Source organism: Oryctolagus cuniculus, chromosome 5, assembly GCF_964237555.1.
Source record: "Oryctolagus cuniculus chromosome 5, mOryCun1.1, whole genome shotgun sequence".
Classification (NCBI taxonomy): domain Eukaryota; kingdom Metazoa; phylum Chordata; class Mammalia; order Lagomorpha; family Leporidae; genus Oryctolagus; species Oryctolagus cuniculus.
This window is the reverse complement of record NC_091436.1, coordinates 120765498-120791248: the sequence shown is the minus strand read 5'-3', so window position 1 is coordinate 120791248 and position 25751 is coordinate 120765498. Positions and strand designations below refer to the sequence as shown.

Here is a 25751-nt window from a genome sequence, read left to right as displayed (position 1 = left end):
AGACGCAGCCGTAGATCCAGTGCATCCCTCGGGAATTGTACAAGGCATGACCTCTGCCCATGGGAACACTTCGGGTGCTTTGGTGAGCACACATGACAGAGCCAATGGCTCCGGGGAGTGCTAAAACCACTCTCCCCGGCAGTACTTCCGAATTCTCAAGGACTTCGCCGGAAAATAGTGATCGGTCGGGATGAGAATCTAAACCCGAGAAGAGTGGGAACCTGTCACAGCAGAAAGTAAAAGAAGGAGGAAATAAAGGACAGAGGCTCACAGGAGAGTAGAGGTGCGCGAGAAGCCACAAGAATTTAGCGATGCGAAAGGCTGGCGTGACTCCAGGTGCACAGAGCTACTCACTGTCCCGTCCGTTTCTCTCCGTCCTGTGGGTGAGTACCACTGCTTTTCTGCGCCCGGGGCAGGAGTAGCCAGGGATCCACTCAGCGGGACGCTCTTTTCTCCCGCACTGCGCAAGTGTAAACACCTGGCAGAGCGTTGGGGGGCGGAGGCCGACACCGCCTTCCCTCCAGCCAATCAGATCGCGCTCTCGAGGGCGCGTTTCTGATGACGTTACGAGTAGGCCTAGATGCCCGCCTCCTTCCGCTTTCTTACGGTCTACTTCCGGGTCTTCTCGATTTTCGAGTGTTTGGGCGCGAATTACTTGGAAGGTTGAAGAAGCGTCAGTCTGTGGTGAGTCGCGTCTGCGCTTAATGCCCTTGGGTCCGAGTGGAGGGCTAGATTCTGTAGTCCACGTGTTTGTGATACACAGGTTTATTAAAGGAGTATGATCTAGCCTTTGAAGAGAAAACGTCTGGTATTCAAACAGATCTGCCCTTTAGAGCCGGGCAGAGACATTTGGTTAGGCTTGAGGGAGCGAGGCCACACATGGTTTTTCCATGTTTCTCTGATCGTCATCAGCATTCTTGAGCCTCTCCCGCAGCCTGTAGTGAGGTTTGCTTTGGCAGGGTTCGTGTTCGTCTTTTGTGCCTACTCGGAGGTGTAGAATGAGATACTTGTTCAGCAGTTTGAGCAAGCGGGTGAGGAAAACAAGACTGCCCGGATGCCTCCTTTCTACGGTGCGCTGGTATTCCAGTACACCTGCAGCCGGAAACCACCGGCCCAGCCTTCCTTCTTTTCACTCCTCCCTTGCACATTAAAAGCCTCGTTAGAGTTTTCCTGTCCCTAAACATTCCAGTTTCTTTCGAACTGCCCTGTCATTCAGCTTTTACTGTTTTCTCTTGAATATTTCATTTTTCTTACTTTTGGCTAACTATATCAAAACATAGTTCTAGTATTTTTCTCTGAATACTTTATATTCCCACACATACACATACAAACCAGTTGGAGATAGTAATTTACTCATTTGTCTGATGGAATTTATCACATTGTGTGTATTGTATTCCTCTCTCCCTACTGACTAGGCTGTGGTTTCCTGTAGATCTAGAAATATTGCCTTTCTGTTCATTTTTATATAGACTGCATTCTGCACAACCGTAATGGAAATGATAGCTTTTATTTAATGAGTTATTACTGTGTCCTAAGTGCCATATATATATACACATGTTGTAATCTGTACTAAATCATTTTGGCCTTACAAAGTCTTTGACGTTGATATTTTTATTAACCCATTTTACCAGTGGGGAAACCGAGTTGATTTACTTCCCCAAGCTGGTACAGCTAGTTAAGTGGCAGAGCTAGAATTTGAAGCCTGAACAATGTATTCTCATCTGTGTCTTGCACTTAACCACTATGGCACTGGATCCCAGCCTAGGTCTGTTTTGCCCCAAGGGACCTTGACAATGTCTGGGAACTACACTGGTTGTCACTACTTTGGGGTGGGGATATTCTATCTTCTAATGGATGGAAAACATGAATGCTGCTAAACACCTTAAAGTGCAGAGGACAGCCTCACACAGCAAAGAATTATCTCTTCCAAAATGTTGGTAGTGCTAAGGTTGAGAAACTTTCGTGCCTGTGATCAATTGCCTCAAATAGGTACCAGCAAAAACAGTACTTAGCAAACTGGGGCAGAGGGCTGATTTTGTTTTTGCTTTCAGTCACAATTGATACTTTTGTAAAATACAATTAAAAGTGAATTAAATTAAAAGTCAAACTAATGGAATGTATAACACCAAGAATGAACCCTAATGTAAAGTATGGGTTTGGGGTGATACAATGTGTCAGTGTAGGTCCTTGAATGGTAGCAAATGTACCACTTTGGTATGAAATGGTGATAGTGGAGAGATTGGAGTGGCTGGGTGTCGGCAAGGAATAAATAGGAACTCCTATTTATTTTGCTGTAAACCTAAAACATCTGAAAAGTAAAGTCTATTTAAAAATAAATAATATATTAATTAGAAAAATGAATTTCAAAAGACCATAGTCAAGGCCAATTATTTTCAGGTAAGATTAAACACAAATAAAATTCTTCTGTCAAATTGCTATTGAAACTTTTGTTACTCTCATTTTCTGTACTTGAAAAGGATTATACCAGTTAGTAAATTAAATTAAGAATTCAATGTGCTGATTGCACATTAAAGAGAAACTATCAAGGAAAGATGATTAACAAAACCAAATTGTTTTGGCCGGCGCTGCGGCTCACTAGGCTAATCCTCCGCCTGCGGCGCTGGCACACTGGGTTCTAGTCCCGGTCGGGGCGCCTGATTCTGTCCTGGTTGCTCCTCTTCCAGTCCAGCTCTCTGCTGTGGCCCGGGAGTGCAGTGGAGGATGGCCCAAGTCCTTGGGCCCTGCACCCACATGGGAGACCAGGAGAAGCACCTGGCTCCTGGCTTCGGATCAGCGCGTTGTACTGGCCACAGCGTGCCAGCTGCAGCGGCCATTGGGGTAAACCAACAGAAAAAGAAGACCTTTCTCTCTCTCTCTCTCACTGTCCACAATGCCTGTCCAAAAAAAAAAAAAAAAAAAAAATGTAGATAAGTGGCAAGAGCCCACAGACTCAGAAGTAAAATGTAGTAGTTAGGAAGACTTTGGGATGGAGGTGGCTCATGATCTGAGAGGGTAGGAAGAGATGGAAAAAGCAGCTCAGGAAAAGCATACATTGTATGCAAGGGAGGCTGAATTACTCAAAGTGTATTAAGAAAATCAAATCTAGTTAGGGAGATAAAGTTAAGGAGTAATGGGAGAGGGGCCAGCACTATGGCTTAGTGGGTTAGAGCTGCGGCCTGCAACACCTGCAGCCCATAGGGGCTCCAGGTCAATTCCTGGCTGCTCCACTTTCAATCCAGCTCCCTGCAGATGTGCCTAGGAAAGCAGCGGAAGATGGCCCAAATGCTTGGACCTCTTCACGAATGTGGGAGACCCAGAAGAAGCTCTTGGCTCCTGGCTTCAGTCTGGCCCAGCTCTAGCCATTGCAGCCATTTAGAGAGTGAACCAGTGGATAGAAGGTCTGTCTCTCTCTCCCTCCTTCCCTCCCTCCCTTTCTGTCGCTCCTTCTCTCTCTCTAACTCTGCCTTTTAAATTAAATAAATCTTAAAAAAAAAAAAAAAGACAAGTGGATGTAGACTTTACCTCTAATTAATAGTAATAAAGAAGAATTTGCATCACTATTCATCTGATATCTCTGCCCTTACTTGCCCCTTACCTCAGTGCTTTTATTCAGTTAGCAAACTGAACTATCCTACATGTCAACCCTTCCAGGAGAGATCCAGAAGTGGCACTCTCAGTATAGGGCATGGATGTCAAGTGAAGGAATCAGATGTCTTAGGAATAGAACAAAGCATAGAGACTGAGTGTGGAAGAAGATAGCACATTGTTGGAGACCTGAGTAAAATTGATATTTTGTTACCTGATACGATTTTAACTGATTTGACATGTAGTCCCTAAAAGTAGCTTGTGGTCATTCAGCTAATTTTTTCCCACTATATTTTTCAGTCTTACTGAAAAAGAAAAAGAAAGAAAGAAAAAAGTTGATGCTTTTAAAATGTAAGGAAATAGATTTACCAGAGTACTTCCTTTATTTTCTGTTTCTAGCTCTACAAACTCTACATATATATTTGAACTATATTGATGTAATTAATTCTGGATGTTTAGGAGAGTGCTAATGACTAATTTATATTGGTAGCTTTATACACATTAAAAAAAAGTCACACCCATACATGTGTACACATATTCTTTGTATACTGCACCTAACCCTAAGCTATACTATTTATGGTCTAATATAAAAAAGTAGCCTATTCCCCTGTTCCTTTTATCAGAAATGAAATTGTTAATAAATGATTATTAGAAAGGGAAAAGGAGTTACTCTCATTCTTGTCACTGACATCGGAGAACAGGGTAATCAGTATCCCCTGTACCCTTGTTAAAATGCAGATAGCACAAATTGTATTACAACTTAAATCCTTATAAGTGACAGACCATCACATGAGTTTCCACAGCATAGAGTGACAATATAATTCTAAAAAGTATCTCCTTTAGTCTTTGGCATAAGTTGAGGAATGTTAAGTCCATTACTTAAGACCTGAGTAATACTCTTTGGACTGACATTATACTTAACCACTTTATGTTTTCATTATCTTAAATTTAAACAGGGAGATATTGTTATTGTATGGGGGAGTATAAAGTAAGAGGTTTGAAAGCTTTTCTAAAGCCATACAAATGGAAGTAATTTCAAGGAATAAAATTTAATTAGATAATTTGGTTAGATATTCTCTTTCTGGTGACAGCCAAAGTTAGTTGTATTGAAATACATTTAAATGTTTTTAAAACAGCATACTATTTCCAAACTTTTAATTTTTTTTAAAGAATTTGGAACTATTATAGTTAATCTTTAAAGCAAAACATTTTGTAAAGCTTTAGCATTTTTCTGTGTTTTTTTCATCTGCACAGATTTTTGGAGAACTGTTATAATTGCACTATTTAGATGAAGATGCCTGGTAAAACAAATGTTTCCAAGAAGTCTCAGCAGTTAAAAAGAAATCCAAAAAGAAAAATTGATGATGAAGAAGTAAAGTTGCCAGAGAAAGAGGTAATGAAAATATCAAGTTTATCATTTAGAACTGTTAGAAATATCATCTGTTCTTTGAAAAAGTATGTGAAGACTAAGAGTCGGTTTTACTACAAATTGTAATTCATATCATTGTGTGGGAGCTCTTGCAACATGATTTGTAAAGTTACCAGATAAAAATTGTTGTTTACTTCAGTTTCTAAAAGGCATTTACCATAGTATTCTTTGGAGAAAAGAGTATCATGAGGCATTGCTAGCATGTTTAAAATGGAAGACCAGAAATAAAATGGACAAATCCATTTGTTAAAAGACATTTGTTAAATGAAAGTGAAATATGTCTGTGGTTGACTAGATTTTTATTGACATAGAGAAAAGGTAGTTTGGGAGGAATTAGCTCCTTCCTACCATCATCTTGCCCCTCTTTTAAAAAAAGAGTAAATGATTTACTCAGGGGTGGGTTTTGTTTGTTTGTTTGTTTTTTGTTTTTGCCTGGGTTTTACCCTGTTTGTTAGGCAATGCTTATATTTGTTTTATAGATAAAGTATGTAATACTTTGGCTGTAAGAGTAAAGATTTAGTTAAAACATTTTTTGATGAAGTACAAAATTCTTTCACCATTGTCCAAGAACCACTTTCTTATATTCTCTGCCTATGTGCCACATAAAAGTAGTAATATATTTTTGTTCTATCAGAAAGTATGTGGATACTGTTAGATAACTCTGTTGCCCAAAAAAAGGCTCTTTTTATCTAACATTTTATTCTGTGTGTGTGTATGTGTTTTCTCCTATAGGTTAGAAAAACAGTAAAAAGAAATAAAAATCATACAAAACGTCTGTCTTCTGAAGGTAGTTAATTCGTATATACTGTTTAACCTGTGTCTTTTTCAAGTTTGTGTGTATTTGTGAGAAAGTTCTCAGCATCTTGCTTATGAATTCCACAATAGCAAAAGATAGTAATAACTGCATTTGCATTTTTGGAAAAATATGTACTACTAGTTACTCAGGTAATTTGGTCAGCTGAAATTTTCTTAGCATCTCTAGTAAAATACTGTTGTGGCTTCTTTGCCACTAAGTTGATAGGAACTAGTTTGGAGTGAGTTTTTTTGGAGTAGACATCTTTTCTTTTCTTTTAATATTTATTTATCTATTTGAAAGGCAGAGTTAGAAAGAGAGAGAGAGACAGAGATCTTCCATCTACTGGTTCACTCCCCAAGTGGCTGCAACAGCCAGGACTGGGCCAGGCTGAAGCCAGGAGCCAGGAGCTTCTTTCAGGTGTCCCATATAGGTGCAGGTGCCAGCCCCACTGTATTTTCTTTTCTTTTCAAACACTTATTTGTTTATTTGAAAGGCAAAGTTACAGAGAGAGAGAGACAGAGGCAAAGAAAGAGAAATCTGATACAGTCCCCAGGTTGCTGCGTTGGCCAGGAGCTTCATCTGGGTCTCCCACATATGTAGCAGGGACCTAAGCACTTGGACCATCCTCTGCTGCTTTCCCAAGCACATTAGCAGAGAGCTGGATCACACGTGGAGCAGCTAGGACTTGAATCAGTGCCCAAATGGGATGCTGGTGCTGCAGACAGGGGCTTAACCCACTTTGTCACTGTGCTGGCCCCCCGGTGTATTTTCTTAAGCATTGCTTCTTTGTGAAAGGATTCCCTACCTCTCTTCACTCAAGACCAGATTGTGGTTTTATACTTCCATAGCAAGCGGTACTTCTTTTTTTTTTTGGCCTGTTTTGCACATCTGTAATTTGTTTAGTATTCTTTCTCTCTAAAACTAGTTTTAATGACAGCCGATACTATATCTCCCTTGTTTATTTCTTTTAAGTTTGGTCAACACTGAATATTGTGGTTTCGTTGAGCTGTTTTGTTCCAGTTGCCATTTGCTATTTGATAGAAATAGTTTTCTAGTCTTCCCAATGAAACCTTTAAGGAATTCAGGTCTTTTTTTGAAAACCAAATTTTTAATAATTATAGCTTTATTCTTCACTTTAAATCATTTGCTTTGAGTTTATATTTTAGTATTAGTTAATAGTATTCCAGTTAACCTAATAGCAACTTTATATTCAACACCTGACATGCTTTAGCTGTGCACTACAAAATAAACAGTTATACAACAAAATAAACAGTTATACAACTTTATTGTATTTGATTCTTATATGTACATAAACTTTTTAAATTGAATAAATCAATTTTTAAGTAAAAACATGCAACCTTCTGGATTGAACAGTCTCTTCTATCACCAATGACAGGGCAAACAAATCTAAAACGGGTAAAGATAAGTTCCACCAAGAGAAAAACTTGGCAGCCTCTTTCAAGGAGTACCAGAGAGCATTTGCAAACTATGATGGAATCAGTAATAATGTGAGTCTAAAATACTTCTGTTTCACTCTTGGTTCCTACTTATGTATTTGCCATAAACATCTTTCTAAATATTACTATATATATATATATGGAAATGGAGCAATTTTCTATCTCAGAAGAAGATATTAGCCATCAATAAAAAAAGTTTTAATTCTAGAAACTTGGGATTCCATCAGTGAAATAAAAACCGAGTCTATGTAGCCTGATCTGTATATAAAATTTTAGCTTGTTTTGTCAATAGAGATTCTTTAATAAGAAGTTACGTTGAAAGTGATACTTCATATGGATGCCACTATCTTAGAGGGGATACAGAAAAACTAAAACTATTCTGCTGTCATGGAACTGAACTTTGTCAGAGGATTCAGAAATATAAATTAATTATTACTCTACAATGTAATAGAAATAACAAAAGAAAAACAACTTTAATGTACCCTTGTTTAAGATGTAGTTAATTTAAAAGGCAAATTGATAGATCCTGCCTAACGAGTGAATGGGACATGTCAGAGAAATAAGAGAGAAAAAATACACATTGTATTATTTGTGTTTTAAACTAATATTTAGTTTTTTTTTATTTTCTAGAACAATTTTGAGTAATAGTATTAAAGACAAAGAACAAATTCAATATCATCTCAACTGTCTGAAGAAAAGGTAATGTAGTTATGAAATTGGAAATGGTTAGAAAATAATTTTGCTAAAACAGACATTGTTGGAATGTAAAATTTTTTTAAGATGTTGAACAATTTGGAAATATATATTCTTTCTCCCTAGATGTTTCTGATAAGTTTCACAGAAGTTTGCAAAACTACATCACACTGTACTAAGTTGATATTTGAAAATTATTTTCTCAACTACTTTGTTTCATTTTGTACCACGTTCCTCTATCTGATATTTTTGCTAATGCTGTTTTTCCTTCACTTCATATTGTATTCCATTGTTTGCACAAGCAAGACATAATTGTTTTCTGTGATATTATAGCTTTTCACCTGTGGCAAGTCACTAATAGAGGTTTTTTCTCAAATGTTCTTTTAAAAAAAAATTTAAGTATTTTTTTGAAAAACAGAGTTACATAGAGATCTTCCACCTTCCAGTTCAACCAGTTCCACTCCCCAAACGTGTGTGTGTGTGTGTGTGTGTGTGTATGTATTATATCTCAAGGCCTGCTTGTTTTCCCACTTTTACTTTCACAACTCTCTTTAGTTCCCAGAGTAACCATACCAAAGATACTGTAACTTCTAGTGATACAGCAGAGGAGTATATAGCAAACTGATCCTAATGGACTCTAATAAATTTTGTAGGGTGGCATTTTTGAAAGTATATTTGAAACACTTGTTCTTATAGATAATCACTGAATAAAAGTCCTGTTTGAGAAGCAATATTTGGGCACCTTAACATATAAAAAGCCCTGTAGTAAGTAAGTTTGTTTCACTTTGTCTAACCTAGCACATCCCAAATTGATATTCACCATAGGAACTCTTTTTCATACATTAGTCGCTTCTCTTCTTTTGTCTGCATGATGGTTCCTTTCTTTTAGTATACTTTTTTTAATTTTCAGTGGTTCTCAGTAGATTAAAACTGTGGTCATAGGCAACTCCCTATATATTTTTTTTTAGTCTTGTGAAGAAAGAAGAAATGACCCTTAGTTTCAGTTAGAAACTTCTGAGAGGTAGTCTCTGATTGGTCCATTTGAGGGGATAAACCTATCCTTGTACAACCTATCCTTGTACTGATTTTGTGACAACAGCTACAGAGAGTGTGATTGATACAATATGCCTAACATAGTGATCAAACATGGTGTTCCTAGGCCAACAAAATTGTTAGTCACTATAGTTCCTAGAAGAAACTGCTCTATAAAAAACATTTTATAAGTGGTTATTATGTGTTGTTTATATACTTTAATTAACTTTTAGAACAAACTTCCTAGAAAGGGACCTTCTATTCTGTTTTTTTGTTTTTTTGTTTTTTTTTTTGTTTTTGTTTTTTTTTTTTGCCAGTAGCAGGCTGTTTTGATTATAACTGCCCTGTAGTATATCTTGAAATCTTGATAATAGTTTAGAACACAGCTCTTTAGTCTTAGTATTTTATCTGTATTAAACTTTATGAAACTCAGTTTTCTTTGAAATTGCTTTGAGTAACAAGTGAAAATTCTTGTATTGGTTGCATTCTCTTAAATAAATGTGATTTAAGGCTCAGGGTCAAAGTGCCAGTTCAAGTCACAGGCTGCTTCACTCCAGATTCAGCTCCCTGCTAATGTTCCTGGAAAGATGACTGCAATACTTGGACCCTTAGCGCCCATGTAAGAGACCCAGATTGGAGTTCTGAGCTCCTGGTTTTCATTCTGGCACAGACCCCACTGTTTTCATTTGAAAAGTTAACCAGGAGATAGAAGATCTCTTTATTTGGCTCTCCTCTCTGTCACTTTGCCTTTCAAATAAATAAATAAATAATGTTTTGATTGTATTCTCTAGGTTGCTACAACTGTATGAAACTCTCAAAGCCCCTTCCAAAAAGCTAAAAGATTTAACTAATGTGTCAAGTCTACTGAATATGGAAAGAGCACAAGAAAGAGTTAATGAAGATGGTCTGACATTACTACAGGTATGAAATTTGAAGAGAATCCATAATTAGAGGGTTTAGGGAAAAGGAAGAGATTAAAAGTATTTAAAATTAACATGATATTCTTTCAGTATTGAATGCTAATTCTTGGGCAAACTTTTTCATTAATTTTTTTGTTGTTGTTTAATCAAAGTCAAAAGTTTGCTTGACTTTCGGACCTTTAAGTTGAAGTTTTTCTGATTTATTTGTTGTCAAATAGCAGTCCTGTTCTTCTCACCAGACTACTAACTTGAACTGAACTATCTTATTATTTCTAATTAACAAATTATAGAAACTTCTCACTAAATGAAATTTCAAAACATATTTATTTTTCCTTATATATGACAAGAAAATACAATCATCATCATCTTTGTCATTATAATAGCTAATGTGTACTGAATATTATAATATAGTAATATCCTTTACTTCTTTCAATGGCTTAAAGAGTCTATAACTTAAATAATCATCATTTCACAAATGCAGTAAAAAGAATACTACTATTTGTAACTGAGCTTTCAGCAAACTGCTTAAACGTGAGACATAAACCTTCTTAGGCTCACTTCAGAACATGATTTTTTTTTTTTTTAATTATTTGAAAGGCAGAGTTAGAGAGGAGAGAGAGAGAGAGAGAGTTCTTCCATCTACTGATTCATTCCCCTAATGGCTGCAATGACTGTGGCTGGGCCAGGTCGAAGCCAAGGAGCCAGTAGTTTCTTCCGGGTCTCCCACACGGGTGTAGGGGCCCAGGGACTTGGCCCATCTTCCACTGCTTTCCCAGGAGTGTTTGTAGGGAGCTGGATCAGAAGTGGAGCAGGTGGGGCTCAAACTGCCTATATGGGATGACAGTGCGACAGGCTGTGACTTAAGCCACTATACCACAGTGCCAGTCCCAAGAGCATGATTCTTAAGCATTATGTTATTTTGCATCCTAATGGAAAATAATATTAACTGTCATAATTAATTTTAAGCATTTAATTAGTAGATCTGTAAACAACCTTAAAAACTTGCCAAATAATTACAAAAACTAAAAAAAATAAAATAAAATATCAGGCCACATATATCCTTTGGGCTTTTTTAAATAGTTTGTAGATGTGGTGCTTAAATCTTTTTTAACATTTCAGTAAGTTTTCAATAGCAATAGCTTATGCAAGGAATACATCACCAAGAATTTCTAATTCAAAAATCACAAACAATATAATCCAGTTCTTGCATAGGATTGAGAATAAAGTTGAAGGGATAGGTTTCTGGAAAACAAATCTACATATATTGTTAGATAATAGGGCTATGTTTCATTGTGGGTGCTTCACTTTATTCATAGTTTTAACATATATTTAATTTTTACCCTAATATTACATTGTTTTCAGGGCATTTTTTCAGTATTGGTACTAATACCACTATTTAATAAACATTTAGGTGGCATTAATTTATCTTAATATAATTTAAAGTATAATGGTATTTTATTTTAACATTTACTGTTTCTACAAATCAGTTTAAGTTTTTCTGAAGTAATAAACCTTAATGTGCTTTTTTCAGTTGTTGGAAACGTATCTTGTTTACAGTTTAAATTAGACATCCAAATGACAGAGCATAAGTGTAGTTCATGGTCTCCTTGGTAGTCAGTTACTCAGTGGAAGCACCATCAGCCTTTTAGGCAGAAGAGTTCTTCGCACAAGAGATCGTTTAACTAGCAGTTAGTAAGCTGTCTTATCCATTAATTTTTTTAGTGTGTGGCTTAATTAGAAACATATCTTTTCCTACTGCAGTGTAGTTATTTCTGATGATAATTTTCTAGAACTTCTAACAGTATCAGAAGTTTTACTCATTCAGCCACATGTTCTTTGTAACTAACCTAAGAGATGATGTAGAATAAGGGCAATCAATGGTGATCAAAATTCTGAGAGTCCTGTGGAAAGAAAATTAGTTTATAAAAACTTCTAAACTAATCTTATAAAAACTGTGACATCGGATTTCAAAATCAGAATTGGCATATGAATTTTTGAAAATGAAGACTAAAAATAACATTTTTAAAGACAACAAAAGTATGCCTAAAGGATGTATACAAAATATTTGACTACTTAACCTCATTTTTCAAGCTAACTGAAAGAAATGTGGAAAACTGACAGAGGTATAGAAAAAATCCTAAACCAGATTAGTGTCAACAAATAATGTTACAAAATTCAGGAAAGAATTATACATAAAAGGAAAAAATATCTTTCAGATTTGCAGAATAGAAGAAACACTGAAGCAAATAAAAAATAGATAATGTCTGTTATAAATAGAAGATAAAATAAAAACAAAATTTTCAGAATCATAAAGACGTTTTTAAGAAGAATTGAGGGAGGCCAGCGCCGCAGCATAGCAAGTAAGGCTGCTGCTTGCAGTGCTGGCATCCCATATGGGTGCTGGTTCATGTCTCAGCTGTTCCACTTCTGATCCAGCTCTCTGCAGTAGTTAGATGGCCCAAGTCCTTGGGCCACTACACCCATGTGGGAGACCTGGAAGAAGCTCCTGGCTCCTGGCTTCAGATCAGCGCAGCTCCGGGCATTGCAGCCATCTGGGGAGTGAACCAGCAGATGGAAGACCTCTCTCTCTCTCTCTCTCTCTCTCTTTCCCTCTCTCTCCCTCTCTCTCTGCCTCTGCATCTCTGTAACTCTTTCAAATAAATAAATCTTAAAAAAAAAAAAAAAAAATGGAGCCTGGGCCTTCCCCTATTAAAAAAAAAAAAAAATACCACAATGAGATACCACCCCACCCAGTCAGCAAATGATAGCAAGGCTATTGAGAAAGGGGAACTCTTGCACACTGTTGAGAATTTAAATTAGTGCAGCCACTGTGGAAAACAGTACGGAACTTTCTTTAAAAGCTGGAAATGGAATTAACATGTGATCCAGCAATCCCACTACTGGGTATCAAAAGACATGAATTGATTATATCAGAGATGCCTGCTTTACCATGTTTTTAGCGGCACTGCTCACGAGCCAAAATACAGACTCAACCAAGGTGTCCATCATCAGATGAATGGTTAAAGAAATATGGTATATATACCATTCAGCTATTTAAAAAGAACGGAATCCTGTCATTTATAACATCACATTGAGTGAAATAAACCAGACACAGGAAAATAAACACCACATGTTTTCCTTTATATGTGAGAACTAAGATTAAAAAAAAAAAAATCCCAATACAGATTATTTAATTAGTAGAGGCTTGGAGAGGCTAGGAGTTTGGGTTAAAAAAATAATAAGGGGAGCTGGTTGCAGTTCATTAATTGTGACAGCGACACTAACATGAGATGTTATACAGGGAAATGAAATGGGGGATATATTGGAACTCTTTGTATTACTGCGTTAAAATTTTTGTTTTATAAAGTAAAACTATTCTGAAATGTTTTTAAAAATATGTATCAACAAAGCATATCCAGTTAGGAACCTGTTCAAACAAAATGTAAAGATAGTTGCAGTTTATGAGAAAATCAGGAACGTGAGCATTAACTATATAATTAGTACTAAGGAATGTATTAGGATTTAAAATGTGATAATGATTTTATGGTCATGTGTGTGTTTTGTTTTTTTTTTTTTTTTTTTTTAAGATTTTATTTATTTACTTGAGAGAGTTACAGACAGTGAGAGAGAGAAAGGTCCTCCATCCGCTGGTTCATTCCCCAAATCACAATGGCTGGAGCTGCGCTGATCCGAAGCCAGGAGCCAAGAAATTCCTCTGGGTCTCCCATGTGGATACAGGGGCCCAAGGACTTGGGCCATCTTTCACTGCCTTCCCAGGCCATAGCAGAGAGCTGGAATGGAAGAGGACTGCTGGGACACGAACTGACACCCATATGGGATGCCGGTGCCGCAGGTGGCAGATTAACCTACTGCACCACAGCGCCAGCCCCAGTCATGTGTTTATTAAGTCCTTTAGAGCTACACACTGAAGTATTTATGTATGAAATGGTAGGATATCTAGGATTTGCTTCACAATAGTACAGGGGAAGGAGAAATGAATGGAGTTAGAGATAAAATAAGGTGGTCATGAGTTAATAATTACAGTTGGAATAGGTATATGAGGGTTCGTGATAACATCTTGTCTTATTTTCTGCAGTTGAAATTTTCCACAATAAAAAAATTGAACTCTCTTCTGTGGAGTTTACATTCTAGTGAGTGGAGCTCATGGTCCCAAATCTTACAAACCCAGGGATCGGCACTCTGACTATAAAGGGCTAGACATTTACTTTAGCCTTTGTGTACCACATAGAGTCTCTGTTGCATATCCTTTTGTTCTGTTATTGTTCTACCCATCCTTTAAAATGTAATAACTAGTTCATAGTTCTTGGACTATATAAAAGCATCCCATGAGCTGTTGCAAACCATTGCAGGTATCATTGTACCCTTTTTTTGAAAAAATTTAATTCAGAAAGCTACAGTAAAAGATACATCAAAATATTTGTGAAAAAAATTTAATTTAAAGATGTTTATTTTGTTGACAAAATATTTGAAATCTACAAATAGTTGTTTCATAATATGCATTTCTATGAAAATTTTAAAACCCCATTGTATGCATGGATTTCAAAATTTTTTGCACAAAAAATAAACTTACCTTTTAATTTCTTTTTGAAGAACCTTCGTATGTTTCTTGAGGAAGACTTCTGAAGTTACCAACAACATTTCTGCTTCTGCTATTTGGAGAAAGACATAGAAACAGAGTTTGACTGTGTTGCGAGCAAGATTTAAGAGTGATTATGTCTATATTTTTTCTATAGGACTTAATCACTTGTTCTTTAATCCCTACAAGCAATGCTTATCATTATCTATTGCTAGGATTAGATTTCAAAGTAGGGCAGCACTTAATACCCTTCAGAAAACTAGAAGGTAGTTGATTGTCTAGTTGGCTTGCAAATAGCACATCCCTGATATTTTCATACTCTTTTCTTTGGTTTCTCATTTTTAGGTTGTCATTCTCTTTAAATCATATATTCCTTTAATGTGGGAAACATTGTTTTTCATTAATATGCATTCCTAGCCTGCTTTCTTTTAGCAAATTAAAGTAGCAGATACTCAAACATTACTAAATAAATGAAAAACTAAATTGGGAATTTTTCTGCTACACCAAGCTGTATGATTCTTAAGGAAGTCTGCTCTATTTGCTGTCATCAGTCCTTGGGCTCTGCAAGATTTAATTTTGGTTCTTCCAGGATGTCTGTTCCTGGAAGCCTTGGCTAAATTTTTAGGGAAGCATTTATGTACATGGGATATCTCTCCTCCACATTCCAGGAAAATTATTCCCTTGTGATGAAATATTATATTGGCAAACCAGCTTTCTAGGAAGTCTGTAATAAAAATAAATTCACCAGTTTCTTCCAAAAGTACTTTAATATCCATGATGTTTTAAAATGCACATATATAGCAACATATGCTAGAGCTTAATAATATATTTAATTAAAAATAGTAATTTTTTTTTCTGATTCAGGAAGAAATAGATAAACTAGTGGAGACCACAGAGTTGATGACTGGGAAGATTCAAAGCCTAAAGAACAAAATACGGATTCTGGCAAGTGAGGTGGAAGAGGAGGAGCAGAAGGTAAAACATTTTTTATTGTTAGAGTAAAAGTATTGCTAAACTTTGGGTGTAATTTTCAATGTTTAAATTTTATCAGAACTCAGAATCAGCCCTTGAGGCATTTGGAGCTGGCTAAAAAGCCCATGAGACTTTCTCAGGCATGGAAAGCCAAGACACTGTGACAAAAAATGACCTAAATGAAAGATCTCTGTGAGTGAGATCCCAGTGGAAAGAACGGGCCATCAAAGAAGGGGGTACCTTTCTCTGAAGGGGGGAGAGAACTTCCACTTTGAATATGGCCTTGTCTAAATAAGGTCAGAGTTTGTGAACTCAAGAGGCTTCCTTAGCCTTGGCAGCTCATGACAAGAGCTTCTACCTGTCAAATAAAAAAAAAAGGGCCAGTGCCGTGGCTCACTTGGTTAATCCTCCACCTGCAGTGCTGGCATCCCATATGGGCGCCAGGTTCTAGTCCCGGTTGCTCCTCTTCCAGTCCAGCTCTCTGCCTGAAAGGGCAGTGGAGGATGGTCTAAGTGCTTGGACCCCTGCACCCACATGGGAGACCAGGGAGAAGCACCCGGCTCCTGGCTTCAGATCGGCGCAGCGTCAGCCGTAGCGGCCATTTGGGGAGTGAACCAACGTAAAGAAGACCTTTCTCTCTCTCTCTCTCTCTCTCACTGTCTGTCACTCTACCTGTCAAATAATAAAAAAAAAAAAAAAAAGAGTCTCGGGTTATTACTGATATTATAAATAAGAGTGTCAATTGTTAAATCAACAACAGGAGTCATTGTGCCCTTATTCCCCATGTAGGATCTCTGTCCTTAATGTGTTGGACTATGCAAATTAATGGTAAAAATAGTCTTCAAACAGTACTTTAACTTTGTGTGTCTGTGGGGTACAATCTGTTGAAATCTTTACTGTATAAAAAGATAATTAAAAAAGAATCTTAATGAAGAATGGGATGGGAGAGGGAATAGGAGATGGGATGGTTTGAGATGGGAGGAAAAACCGCTATCATCCAAAAGTTGTACTTTCGAAATCTATATTTATTAAATAAAAGTTTTCCAAAAAAAACTTATCAGAATCACTTGTGAGTATAATGAGATGAGAGAAATAAGCCTTTTGAAATAATCTTTAACTTTCTTTTTCTACTTTAGATGCTTCAAATGAGTAGTAGCGGGGTACTCTCTCTTCCACAGCTTTCTCAGAACAGTCTGAAAGCACCCACACTTCAGGTAAGTACTCATTTACCATATTCACTGTACCTAATTAGTCATTTATATATATATATATATATATATATATACACACACACACACATACATTGATATATATATAAACATATCCTATTTCATCACTAGCTGTATAACATTTGATTACATGATACATAATACTATGCTTTGTAAATTACTGATAGAAATAATTTTTGTATTACAGATAATGCAGGGTACACCCTTATTACTTATATCTATACATTTGTACATATGCTAACTGTAAGATATCTTTCTTGAAGTAAACTTTGATGGTTATATTTGCATATGTTTCTAATAATTGCTTATAGCACTTTATAAGATAGCACTGTATTATTTGTAGTAAATTCTACACTGATACTTTTTATCTTTCTTCAAAGGATCTCAGTAGATAGTGTAGTGTAAATGATTTTAGCAGTTGAAAATCATCATACTTTCTCAAAAAATAATTCAGGATTTTCCTACCTATAATCCATCAATAGGACTAAGAACAGGGAAAGATAGATTTGAAAAATGAATGGCTGTGAGTGGACAGTTATTGAAGTTGGGTGATGTGTACTAGAGATTATTATACAATTCTCTCTATCATACATTTGACATTTTTCCTAATAAAATGTTAAAATGAATTATACTATCTTACCCACAGAAAGAAATTTTGACACTAATTCCAAACCAGGATGCTCTCCTAAAGGACTTGGATGTTCTTCATACTTCATCCGAGGTGAAAAACATGTTAATCTTCATCGAAGAAGCCTATAAGAAACTAGATGCCTCTTGAAGAATTTTTTTATATTGTTCCATATTAAATTTTTACTTTTGAATTTGTAGTTGTTAACATATACTGATATTATAAGCACTGAAGCTTGTTATTTCCTAATATGCACTTTAAAATTAACTTCTGGAAGCAAGTGTTTGACTTGGTGGTTAAGACCATTGTGCCCCACATTGTAGTGCCTACGTTCAGCTACCTTCTAGCTACAGCTTCCTGGAGTTCTATCTCTAGTTTTTCTTTTTTTTTTTTTTTTTTTTTTTTTTTTTTTTTTTTTTGACAGGCAGAGTGGACAGTGAGAGAGAGACAGAGAGAAAGGTCTTCCTTTTGCCGTTGGTTCACCCTCCAATGGCTGGCGCGCTGCGGCCGGCGCACCACGCTGATCCGATGGCAGGAGCCAGGAGCCAGGTGCTTTTCCTGGTCTCCCATGGGGTGCAGGGCCCAAGCACCTGGGCCATCCTCCACTGCACTCCCTGGCCACAGCAGAGGGCTGGCCTGGAAGAGGGGCAACCGGGACAGAATCCGGCGCCCCAACCGGGACTAGAACCCGGTGTGCCGGCGCCGCTAGGTGGAGGATTAGCCTAGCCTCTATCTCTAGTTTTTCATGTGCAGATTTTGGGAATCATTCATGATGGCTCAAGTAGCTGAGTCCCTGCAGCCCACATGGGAGACCTAGATTGTGTTCCTGACCCCAGAGTTTGGCCCGAACCCATCCCTGACTGTTGTGGACATTTGGGAAGTAAGTCAATCAATCCATCCATCTATCTTCATCTTAATTAAATAACATTTTAAAAATAAATTAAAAAATAAAATTAGTCTCTGTAGTTCTATCATTAATATCTAATATAGTCCTGAACTTTTTTCATCAATTGCTAATCTAATAAATCAGTATTTATATTGCTATATCTTTAATTATTTGCCTAAAACTGTAAACTAAAAATAGTTATGATCTTTTTGTTTGGAATTCATTTATTGGTTACCACAGAGAACTTAGGATAATATAATTTAATATATGTAAAGTGTTTATGTGGTACCTAATGAATAAACCATAAGTATTTGCTATCACTCATTCTATAGCTGCAGTTTCTTTCTGGTCAACTGGAACATGAGAAACCCTCAAATGCCTGCACTATGTTTCCTAATTCCTTAGTCTTTATGTAGAGTTAAGGTTTGTTGGGTATTTTTAACTTCGAAGGTAGCATCAACATTTTATTTACTTTTTTGGTTGGTTAGTGAATAGATATTGGATGTTTGTTTTCTGCTGCTTTCAATGCATGTTTTCACTTAAGAAAATTATTAAAAAAGAATCTATGCACATTTATCCACTTAAAACAAAAACCCTTGTCTGTCATTATGATAATAAAGTTATACACATAAATACAAAAATTATGATTTAAATATATCAGAAATCATGCCTAAGCAATATTTTCTTGGTTATTTTTACCTACTTGTAAAATAAAATAACTGCAATTTCTTATTATTTGTCTGGCCGAAAATATTTTGTCAGTTAGTTTAGAAAGTGCCATGATTCTGTTAATACTCTTCAGGCAGAGACCATCAGAAACACCTCTGTAGTTAAACAAGGTGAGTTTAATGGTTGTTGTAATGGGAAAGACCACATGTCATGGGGACTCTCAAGCATCTCAGCACAAGAGTCAAAAGCAACTGGATCTCCATATGCAGAAGTATGAAACAAGATCCCTAGCTTAAACTTTATACAATAATCCACTCAAAATAAATCAGAGAACTAAATCTATGACCCAATAACATCAAACTACTAGAGAATATTAGGGAAACTCTGCAAGACATTGGCATAGGCAAAGACATCTTGGAAAAGAACCCAGAAGCACTGACAATCAAAACCAAAATTGATGATTGGGATTACATCAAACTGAGAGGCTTCTGCACTGCAAAAGAAACGCTCAGCAAAATGAAGAGGCATCTGACAGAATGGGAAAAAATATTTACAAACTATGCAACTGATAAAATGTTAACATCCAAAATCTATGAATTAACTAAGAAATTCAACAACAACAAAACAAATAGTCCAGTAAAGAAAAGGGCAAAAGACTTGAACAGGCATTTTTCTTAATTTTTAATTTCCTAATATTTTTTTAAAGATGTATTTATTTATTTGAAAGGCAGAGCTACAGAGAGGCAGAGGCAGAGAGAGAGAGAGAGAGGTCTTCCATCCACTTGTTCACTTCCCAGATATTCCCACAACAGATAGAGCTGGACCAATCTGAACCCAGGAGCCAGGAGCTTCTTTTGGGTCTCCCATGTGGGTGCAGGGGCCCAAGGACTTGAGCCATCTTCTACTGCTTTCCCAGGCCATAGCAGAGAGCTAGGTCAGAAGTGGAGCAGCCAGGACTTGAACTGGCACCTATTTGGGATGCTGGCATCGCAGTTGGTGGCTTTACCCCCTACTCCACAGCACTGGCCCCAGGCATTTTTCAAGAGGAAATTCAAATGGCATTTCACTTCACCCCAGTTAGAGTGGCTCTCATACAGAAATCAACAAACAAAAAATGCTGGTAAGGATGTGCGGGAAAAGTTACCCTGATCCACTGTTGATGGGAGTGTAAACTGGTACAACCACTATGGAAGACACTATGGAGATACCTCAGAAATCTGAATATAGACCTACCATATGATCCAGCCATCCCACTCCTGGGGACTTACCTAAAGGAAAAGTAATCAGCACATAAAAGAACTATCTGTACCCCCATGTTATTTGCAGCTAAGTTGACAATAGCTAAGATATAGAATCAACACAGATATCCATCAACTGGATAAAGAAAAATGCAAAAAAATGAAATTCTGTCTTTTACAAAAAAATGAATGCAACTGGAAACCAATGAACTTAGTGAAATAAGCCAATCCCAAAAAGACAGTTATATATTTTCCCTGATCTGGGGTAACTATTAGAGTACTCAAAATATAATGTATTGGAGTGAAGTAGACATGTGGAGATGACTGTTTACATGATGATTGTTTACAGCCCTTGTCTCTTCTTTTGAGGAATAGTATTCTTCATTCTATTTGTTGAACTCTGTACTTGGTGTAGGGTTAACCTTATGAGTGTTAAGTAAATTGAAAATAAATCTTTGTAAAAATTAAGAGAGGGAGTAGGAGAGAGAGGAGGAAGAAGGCTTGGAGCATGGGTGGGAGGGAGGGTAGGGAGGGAAGTATCACTATGTAACTAAATATTTATATATGAAATACATGAAACTTGTATAACTTAAATAAATTTTAAAAAAATAAAGCAATATCCTCTTGGAAAATAATGCCAAAGAAGACCATTAATAGATGTTAGAGGGAAAGAAAGTCTGAAGGAAATTAAGCATGGCTAGGCAACTGAAAGTAAAAGATATTACAAAATGTCTTGAAATCCTTTCACTTGGAAACCTAAAGCTTCCATATTTCTAGAGTGATTAGTCAAATCCTAACTAATTTTTATCATTAATCATGACATGTATAGTAAGTTTTGGTCAGAAGAAGAATGTGCATTTTATATGTCATATCTCTCAGAACATCAGTTTAACAAATTATGAAAAGTCAACCAAAATTTTATTTGCCTCTGTTCATATCACCACGCATAAACTGGTCATGCTGCCCTGTTGTGGCTTCAATATGTATATGATCTAACTTTGAGGAATCTACAATATTTTCTTTAAAGGTGACATTTTGATACACTCTTTTTTGAGTGAAGAATTTAAGGGTTAATTACAGATCTAAATTAATTTAGATTTCAACTGCACATGGCCCTAATAATTCAGAATGCATTCTTCCTATGTAGTGCCCCCCATGTAAGTTCTCCTGTGCACTGGCCATGCTAAATACTCATATGGGACCGCTCTTCTCTAGTAACCGAAAATGTAAATGCCAGAAAGTTTATATTCTAAGATACATTTTATGGAAGAGGGGAAAATGTAGCAATTGATACAGATAGTGTTTCAAATGAAATTTGGAACTATATATAAGCAAATTCAGTCAATTGTCCTGAGAAAACTAGCTAACCATACAGCATGAGCAGCTTCTTAATGTTAAATAGAGTCTAAGTAAAGAAAATTCCATATAGTAATAGAAACAAAAAACTGAGTAAATAGTAGGTCTCAGTGTACCAAAAGCCTTATGTGCATGTAAATTAAAATTATAAAGAAAATAAAATATTGCATAAAACTTGGAACATTTTAAAGTTAAAATTTTCAAAATAACTAAACCAAACCAAAGGCAGCATGGAGTAGAAAATACCCACAACATATATAAAATAAAGAAATCAAATCCCTATTAGTGAAGAGTCCTAAGAATATCAATAACAAATAGATTACCAACAGCAAAATGATTAATTCTCAAAAGAAAATTTATAAATGGCAAGTATTTGAAAAATGACCAACCTTATAATAATCACATACATCCCATTTAAAACAATGAAGTATTTTCACCTATCAGATTGACAAAGATTGGGGGGGTGGGGACCTAGAAGCCAATGTGGCATGGAAAGTAAAGCCACTGCCTGTGACAGTGGCATCTCATAGGTGCAAGTTCCTATGCTGGCTGCCCTACTTCTGATCCAGCTCCCTGCTGCTGGCATGGGAAAGCAGCAGAAGATGGCTCAAGTGTTCGGACCCTTGCCACACACACGGGAGAACCAGACGAAGCTCCTGGCTCTTAGCTTCAGTCTGCCCCAGCCCTTGCTATTGCAGCCATCTTGGGAGTGAACAGATCGAAGATCTCTCTCACTCACTGTGTGTGTACGTGTGTAACTCTCAAATAAATCTAAAAAAACTGAAAGAGAAAATTTCTGAATATATTGGAAAGTGGGTGCCTAGTAATCCTGAAGGAAGAGAAATACATGACAAGAGACTGCAGATATTCATGGCAGACCTTAGTGTAATGTCAGTCATCTAAAACTCTTTATGTATGAGCCCTTTCATTTTCTCCTACCCTCTTATATGTTTAACAAACAGGCTTTGTTTAAATATGAGACACCTGCACTGGATCCTATAATTAAGGGATTTACTTTCTTTTGTTGGTTTGTATAGAATTTTTTTCATTCTCTGTTTACCGTAAATACCCAGTTGCAGCTGGCAAAATTAGTATTTGAATTGTTCAAGTTGGGTTAGTTTCTAAGCATAAGCCTTGTAAATCCTCTCATGTTTCATTCATTATCAAAAAATATTCAGCTTTGAGAAAGAGAAAGGAAAGAAGAAAAGCAAAAGCAGAGAGAAATTCAGATTTCTCAGTTGGGCTTTAACCTTTCTAACATGACTGAGCATTTTTTGTGTTCGGACTAGTTTTTCTTGTTAAGGGACTAGTGAATGTATTTCTTCTTTCCTAAGGCACCATGGAACCACTTTCTCTTAGCCTTGCTGTTCGCTGTCCTCATTACTATGGTCTCTGCTGTGAAGTGCTAGCATATTAAAGATTGGTTTGAAGTGGTGTTGTTAAGATTGAACAAAGAGAAAGATGATGAAGAGACAGTATTATTTGCATCCTGCCACTTTCCAGTACCAACTGCCATTGTATTACTTATCCCAGTGTCTTATCCAGTAAAGAATGTCCCAGTATTTCTGAAAGATCAAGATGACAAATAGTACCCTCCATTTGGCCACATTCAAATTGAAGTACACCGTATGTCATTGAGGCATTTGTATTGCTTTTATCCCAAGACAGACTTAGGTATTGTGTGCTGAGTTGCCCAAGTAAGCACTTAGATGGCCGTTGAAATTACAGCCACTTAAGGGAAGTGAATAAATTCTGGATAAATTTTCATTTGAAACAATATGGTAGAGGAATTAAGATTCTCACAACTATTCTCAATTCCACAAATAACTGCTTTAAACATTAAACTCTTGGGAATTTCGTGCAGCAAAATCATTTTCTTCTGAACAGATTAAAATAACTCAAGAATCAGTACCTGTATCATGTTTCCTTCTCCTAACCCGCATTTGCCTGGTATTCCCATTCCTTTTTATTCTCTTCCATGAGATCCTGATGAATGGATAGCTTTTGTGTACAGAATACATACATCTCTAAATAAAGATCAGTATTCATTGACTTTTACACTATTAGCCCAAGTGTGATAGGAAGAGATGAAATGAAAACACTTGTGCTGTGTTTGGGTGATTTTCACCTAACTGATCTCATACGCGCCTCCCCTTACACAGGTGTGGGCACTTTTTTCTTTTCTCCCTCCCTCTTTTTCCCACTAAGGACTAATTAGGGAAGTAGCCTAGAAGTATAAATTTACCACTGATACTAAAGGAGCTATTGCACACTAGTACACAGCTTAAAGACCTCAGTTTCAGATTGTATACTCAACAACAGGTAAGTATTTTTTCTTTGGACTAATAAGTTACAAATTATTGGTATAATTTATAATTACAGGAAATAATGCAGAAATAGAGAAGTGAAATTCACTGCCTATAGAAAGAATTAATTGCATTCAAGTTCATAGAAAAAGATTATTTTATGTTGGTGTGGTTTTATTTTGTTTCTTTGTTTTAACATTTTAGACTGGCTTATTTTTTATTATTAAGTTTAAAGTTACAAAACAAAGATTGTGAGGTAGTAGTACAGCTTCCCACATACCCTTCCTCTAATTTTCCCTATTAATACCTCATATTAGTGTGTCACAATTAATGAACCACACCCAGCTTCCTCTGTTTTTTTTTTTTTTTATCTAAACTCCTTTTGTCCCTTCTACCCTTCCCAGCCTTAAGTAATCAGCATCCTATATTCAGATTTTCTTTTTAAGGAAAATAAGCATTACAAAATATTAAATTCTTTGCATTGTGATGGAGGCATAACCAGAGCAATGGAGAAGAGAATAATCTGAACAAAAAACCTATAGTATGAAAATAATTCCTAGCATTGATTGCAAATATTTACAAAAAATCTCTTATTTCTTAAAAAATACTCACTACTGCATTTTACATGACATATGCTACACCACAAAAACATCTTTTATTTGTTTATAAGAATTAAGTTTCTCAAGGGGAAAAATTGTACTTTCATTGTATTATTAATATTAATAAAATATTTTAGGTGCTTGCTCTGTGCTGATGAATACACAAATATCCCACAGAAACTTTAGTTTCTAAAACATATATTCCTTTTCCTTGACAAATACATTGGACACCAATTTGGTTAAAGGAGTTACAAACCTTTACCTCCCGATTCTGTAATACATATTATGGAGAATCTAATTGAGTGGTAAGAATATGACATTATGATCTAGTAGCTTTCGGTTAATTATTATCATTATGACTTTCTAATATAATTTTTAAATGTTTAAAAGAAATCCCACTTCTCTGAGAATTTCTGCATTCTGTTTTGTGACATTGTAATAAATCTTTGAATTTTTAAAAATCTTTGTGTTAACACAGAGCACTTGACAAGTTTATGTTAATTTGTCCAATGTTGAGTGTTCATTATAATGTCCTCTCTGTGTGAACCCATGGGAGTGATGCCTCTGATTTTGTCACTCTGAGTAATTTGTTTGTGAGTTGCAAGCTCCTAAGCTAGGAAGGGAGATTGATGCCTGATCAAGGAGGGTTTGGACTGTAAGCAAGAGGAGAGCTGAACTTCAGAGAGTTTAAGTGAAAAGCAAGTAAAAGCCAAGGAAGAGCACAAGAATAATTTTATAGGCAAATTGTTTCATGTAACAAATCATGTTTGTTTCTCTCTACATGTTAGCTACTAGAAAGCTTGTAGTCAAAAGCGAGATTTTCCCTCCTGCAAGCACAGTCAATTCTCATTGTTAGTGATATTTAGACTCAGTAAAGTCACCTCAGACACTGAATTAGCCAGTGTTTGAAACATTGCTCCTAGTGGAAATAGTTAGGTTCCAAAAGGCCTCTGGTTTCATCAGTCAATACATAACCCTGCTTTCTTTGTGTGTTTTGTACAAAGACACATTAGTTTATATATATATTGTTCATTCATTGTCACTGAACTCATGGTCAAGAGCAGTATAACTCATGCCCAACTTATCTAAAATATGTATTTTTTCTGTAAGGTACATCATTTTGGAATTAAAAGCACCTGAAAAGCTTTTAGCCACTAGGTTTGTGGGCCATTTTAAACAGAAAAATCATTGACCAAAAGAATGGAAGTGCAAGCAGGAGAGGATGAAAATTACACTTGTTTACAATACAAGAACTGAAACAAGAGAGCAGATTATACACTGTCAAACCTCAGCCAGAAGCATGTTTTGGGGGACTCCTGTGTTTTGCTGCTCTGCACACATCTGCAAGTGACTGCAAAA

At 36.3% G+C, this 25751-nt stretch overlaps 2 protein-coding genes across 4 annotated transcripts in view; one reads left to right on the top strand and one right to left on the bottom strand.

The window, feature by feature from the left end:
• The window catches only part of MMUT (methylmalonyl-CoA mutase), a 30907-nt gene extending 30313 nt beyond the window's left edge, over positions 1-594 (bottom strand). The window contains exon 1 of one of the 2 annotated variants that reach the window (XM_008263026.4): positions 355-594. The gene's annotated coding sequence lies outside the window, so the exon portion shown is untranslated. Of the gene's footprint in view, positions 1-271 lie in introns of both variants that reach the window. The other variant, XM_002714489.5, reaches the window with a different exon arrangement.
• On the top strand, positions 550-17607 carry CENPQ (centromere protein Q). Of its 2 annotated transcripts, XM_008263028.4 has the most exons (9): positions 550-684; positions 4840-4978; positions 5747-5801; positions 7207-7318; positions 7898-7966; positions 9784-9913; positions 15374-15484; positions 16618-16695; positions 17357-17607. In XM_008263028.4, the coding sequence occupies exons 2-9, from the start codon at positions 4874-4876 to the stop codon at positions 17486-17488; spliced, it is 792 nt and encodes a 263-aa protein (XP_008261250.3). In that variant the 5' UTR covers positions 550-684; positions 4840-4873; the 3' UTR covers positions 17489-17607. The 2 variants fall into 2 exon arrangements, with proteins under 2 accessions (XP_008261250.3, XP_069930766.1); XM_070074665.1 differs by lacking the exon at positions 15374-15484.
• The last annotated feature ends 8144 nt before the right edge of the window (positions 17608-25751 follow it).

Excerpts from the sequence above, each read along its gene's own strand:
- CENPQ (XM_008263028.4), top strand. The coding sequence starts at position 4,874 with ATGAAGATGCCTGGTAAAACAAATGTTTCCAAGAAGTCTCAGCAGTTA. Across the intron at positions 5,802-7,206 it reads AAAACGTCTGTCTTCTGAAG|GGCAAACAAATCTAAAACGG; the intron begins GTAGTTAATTCG and ends CACCAATGACAG. Across the intron at positions 15,485-16,617 it reads TGGAAGAGGAGGAGCAGAAG|ATGCTTCAAATGAGTAGTAG; the intron begins GTAAAACATTTT and ends TTTCTACTTTAG.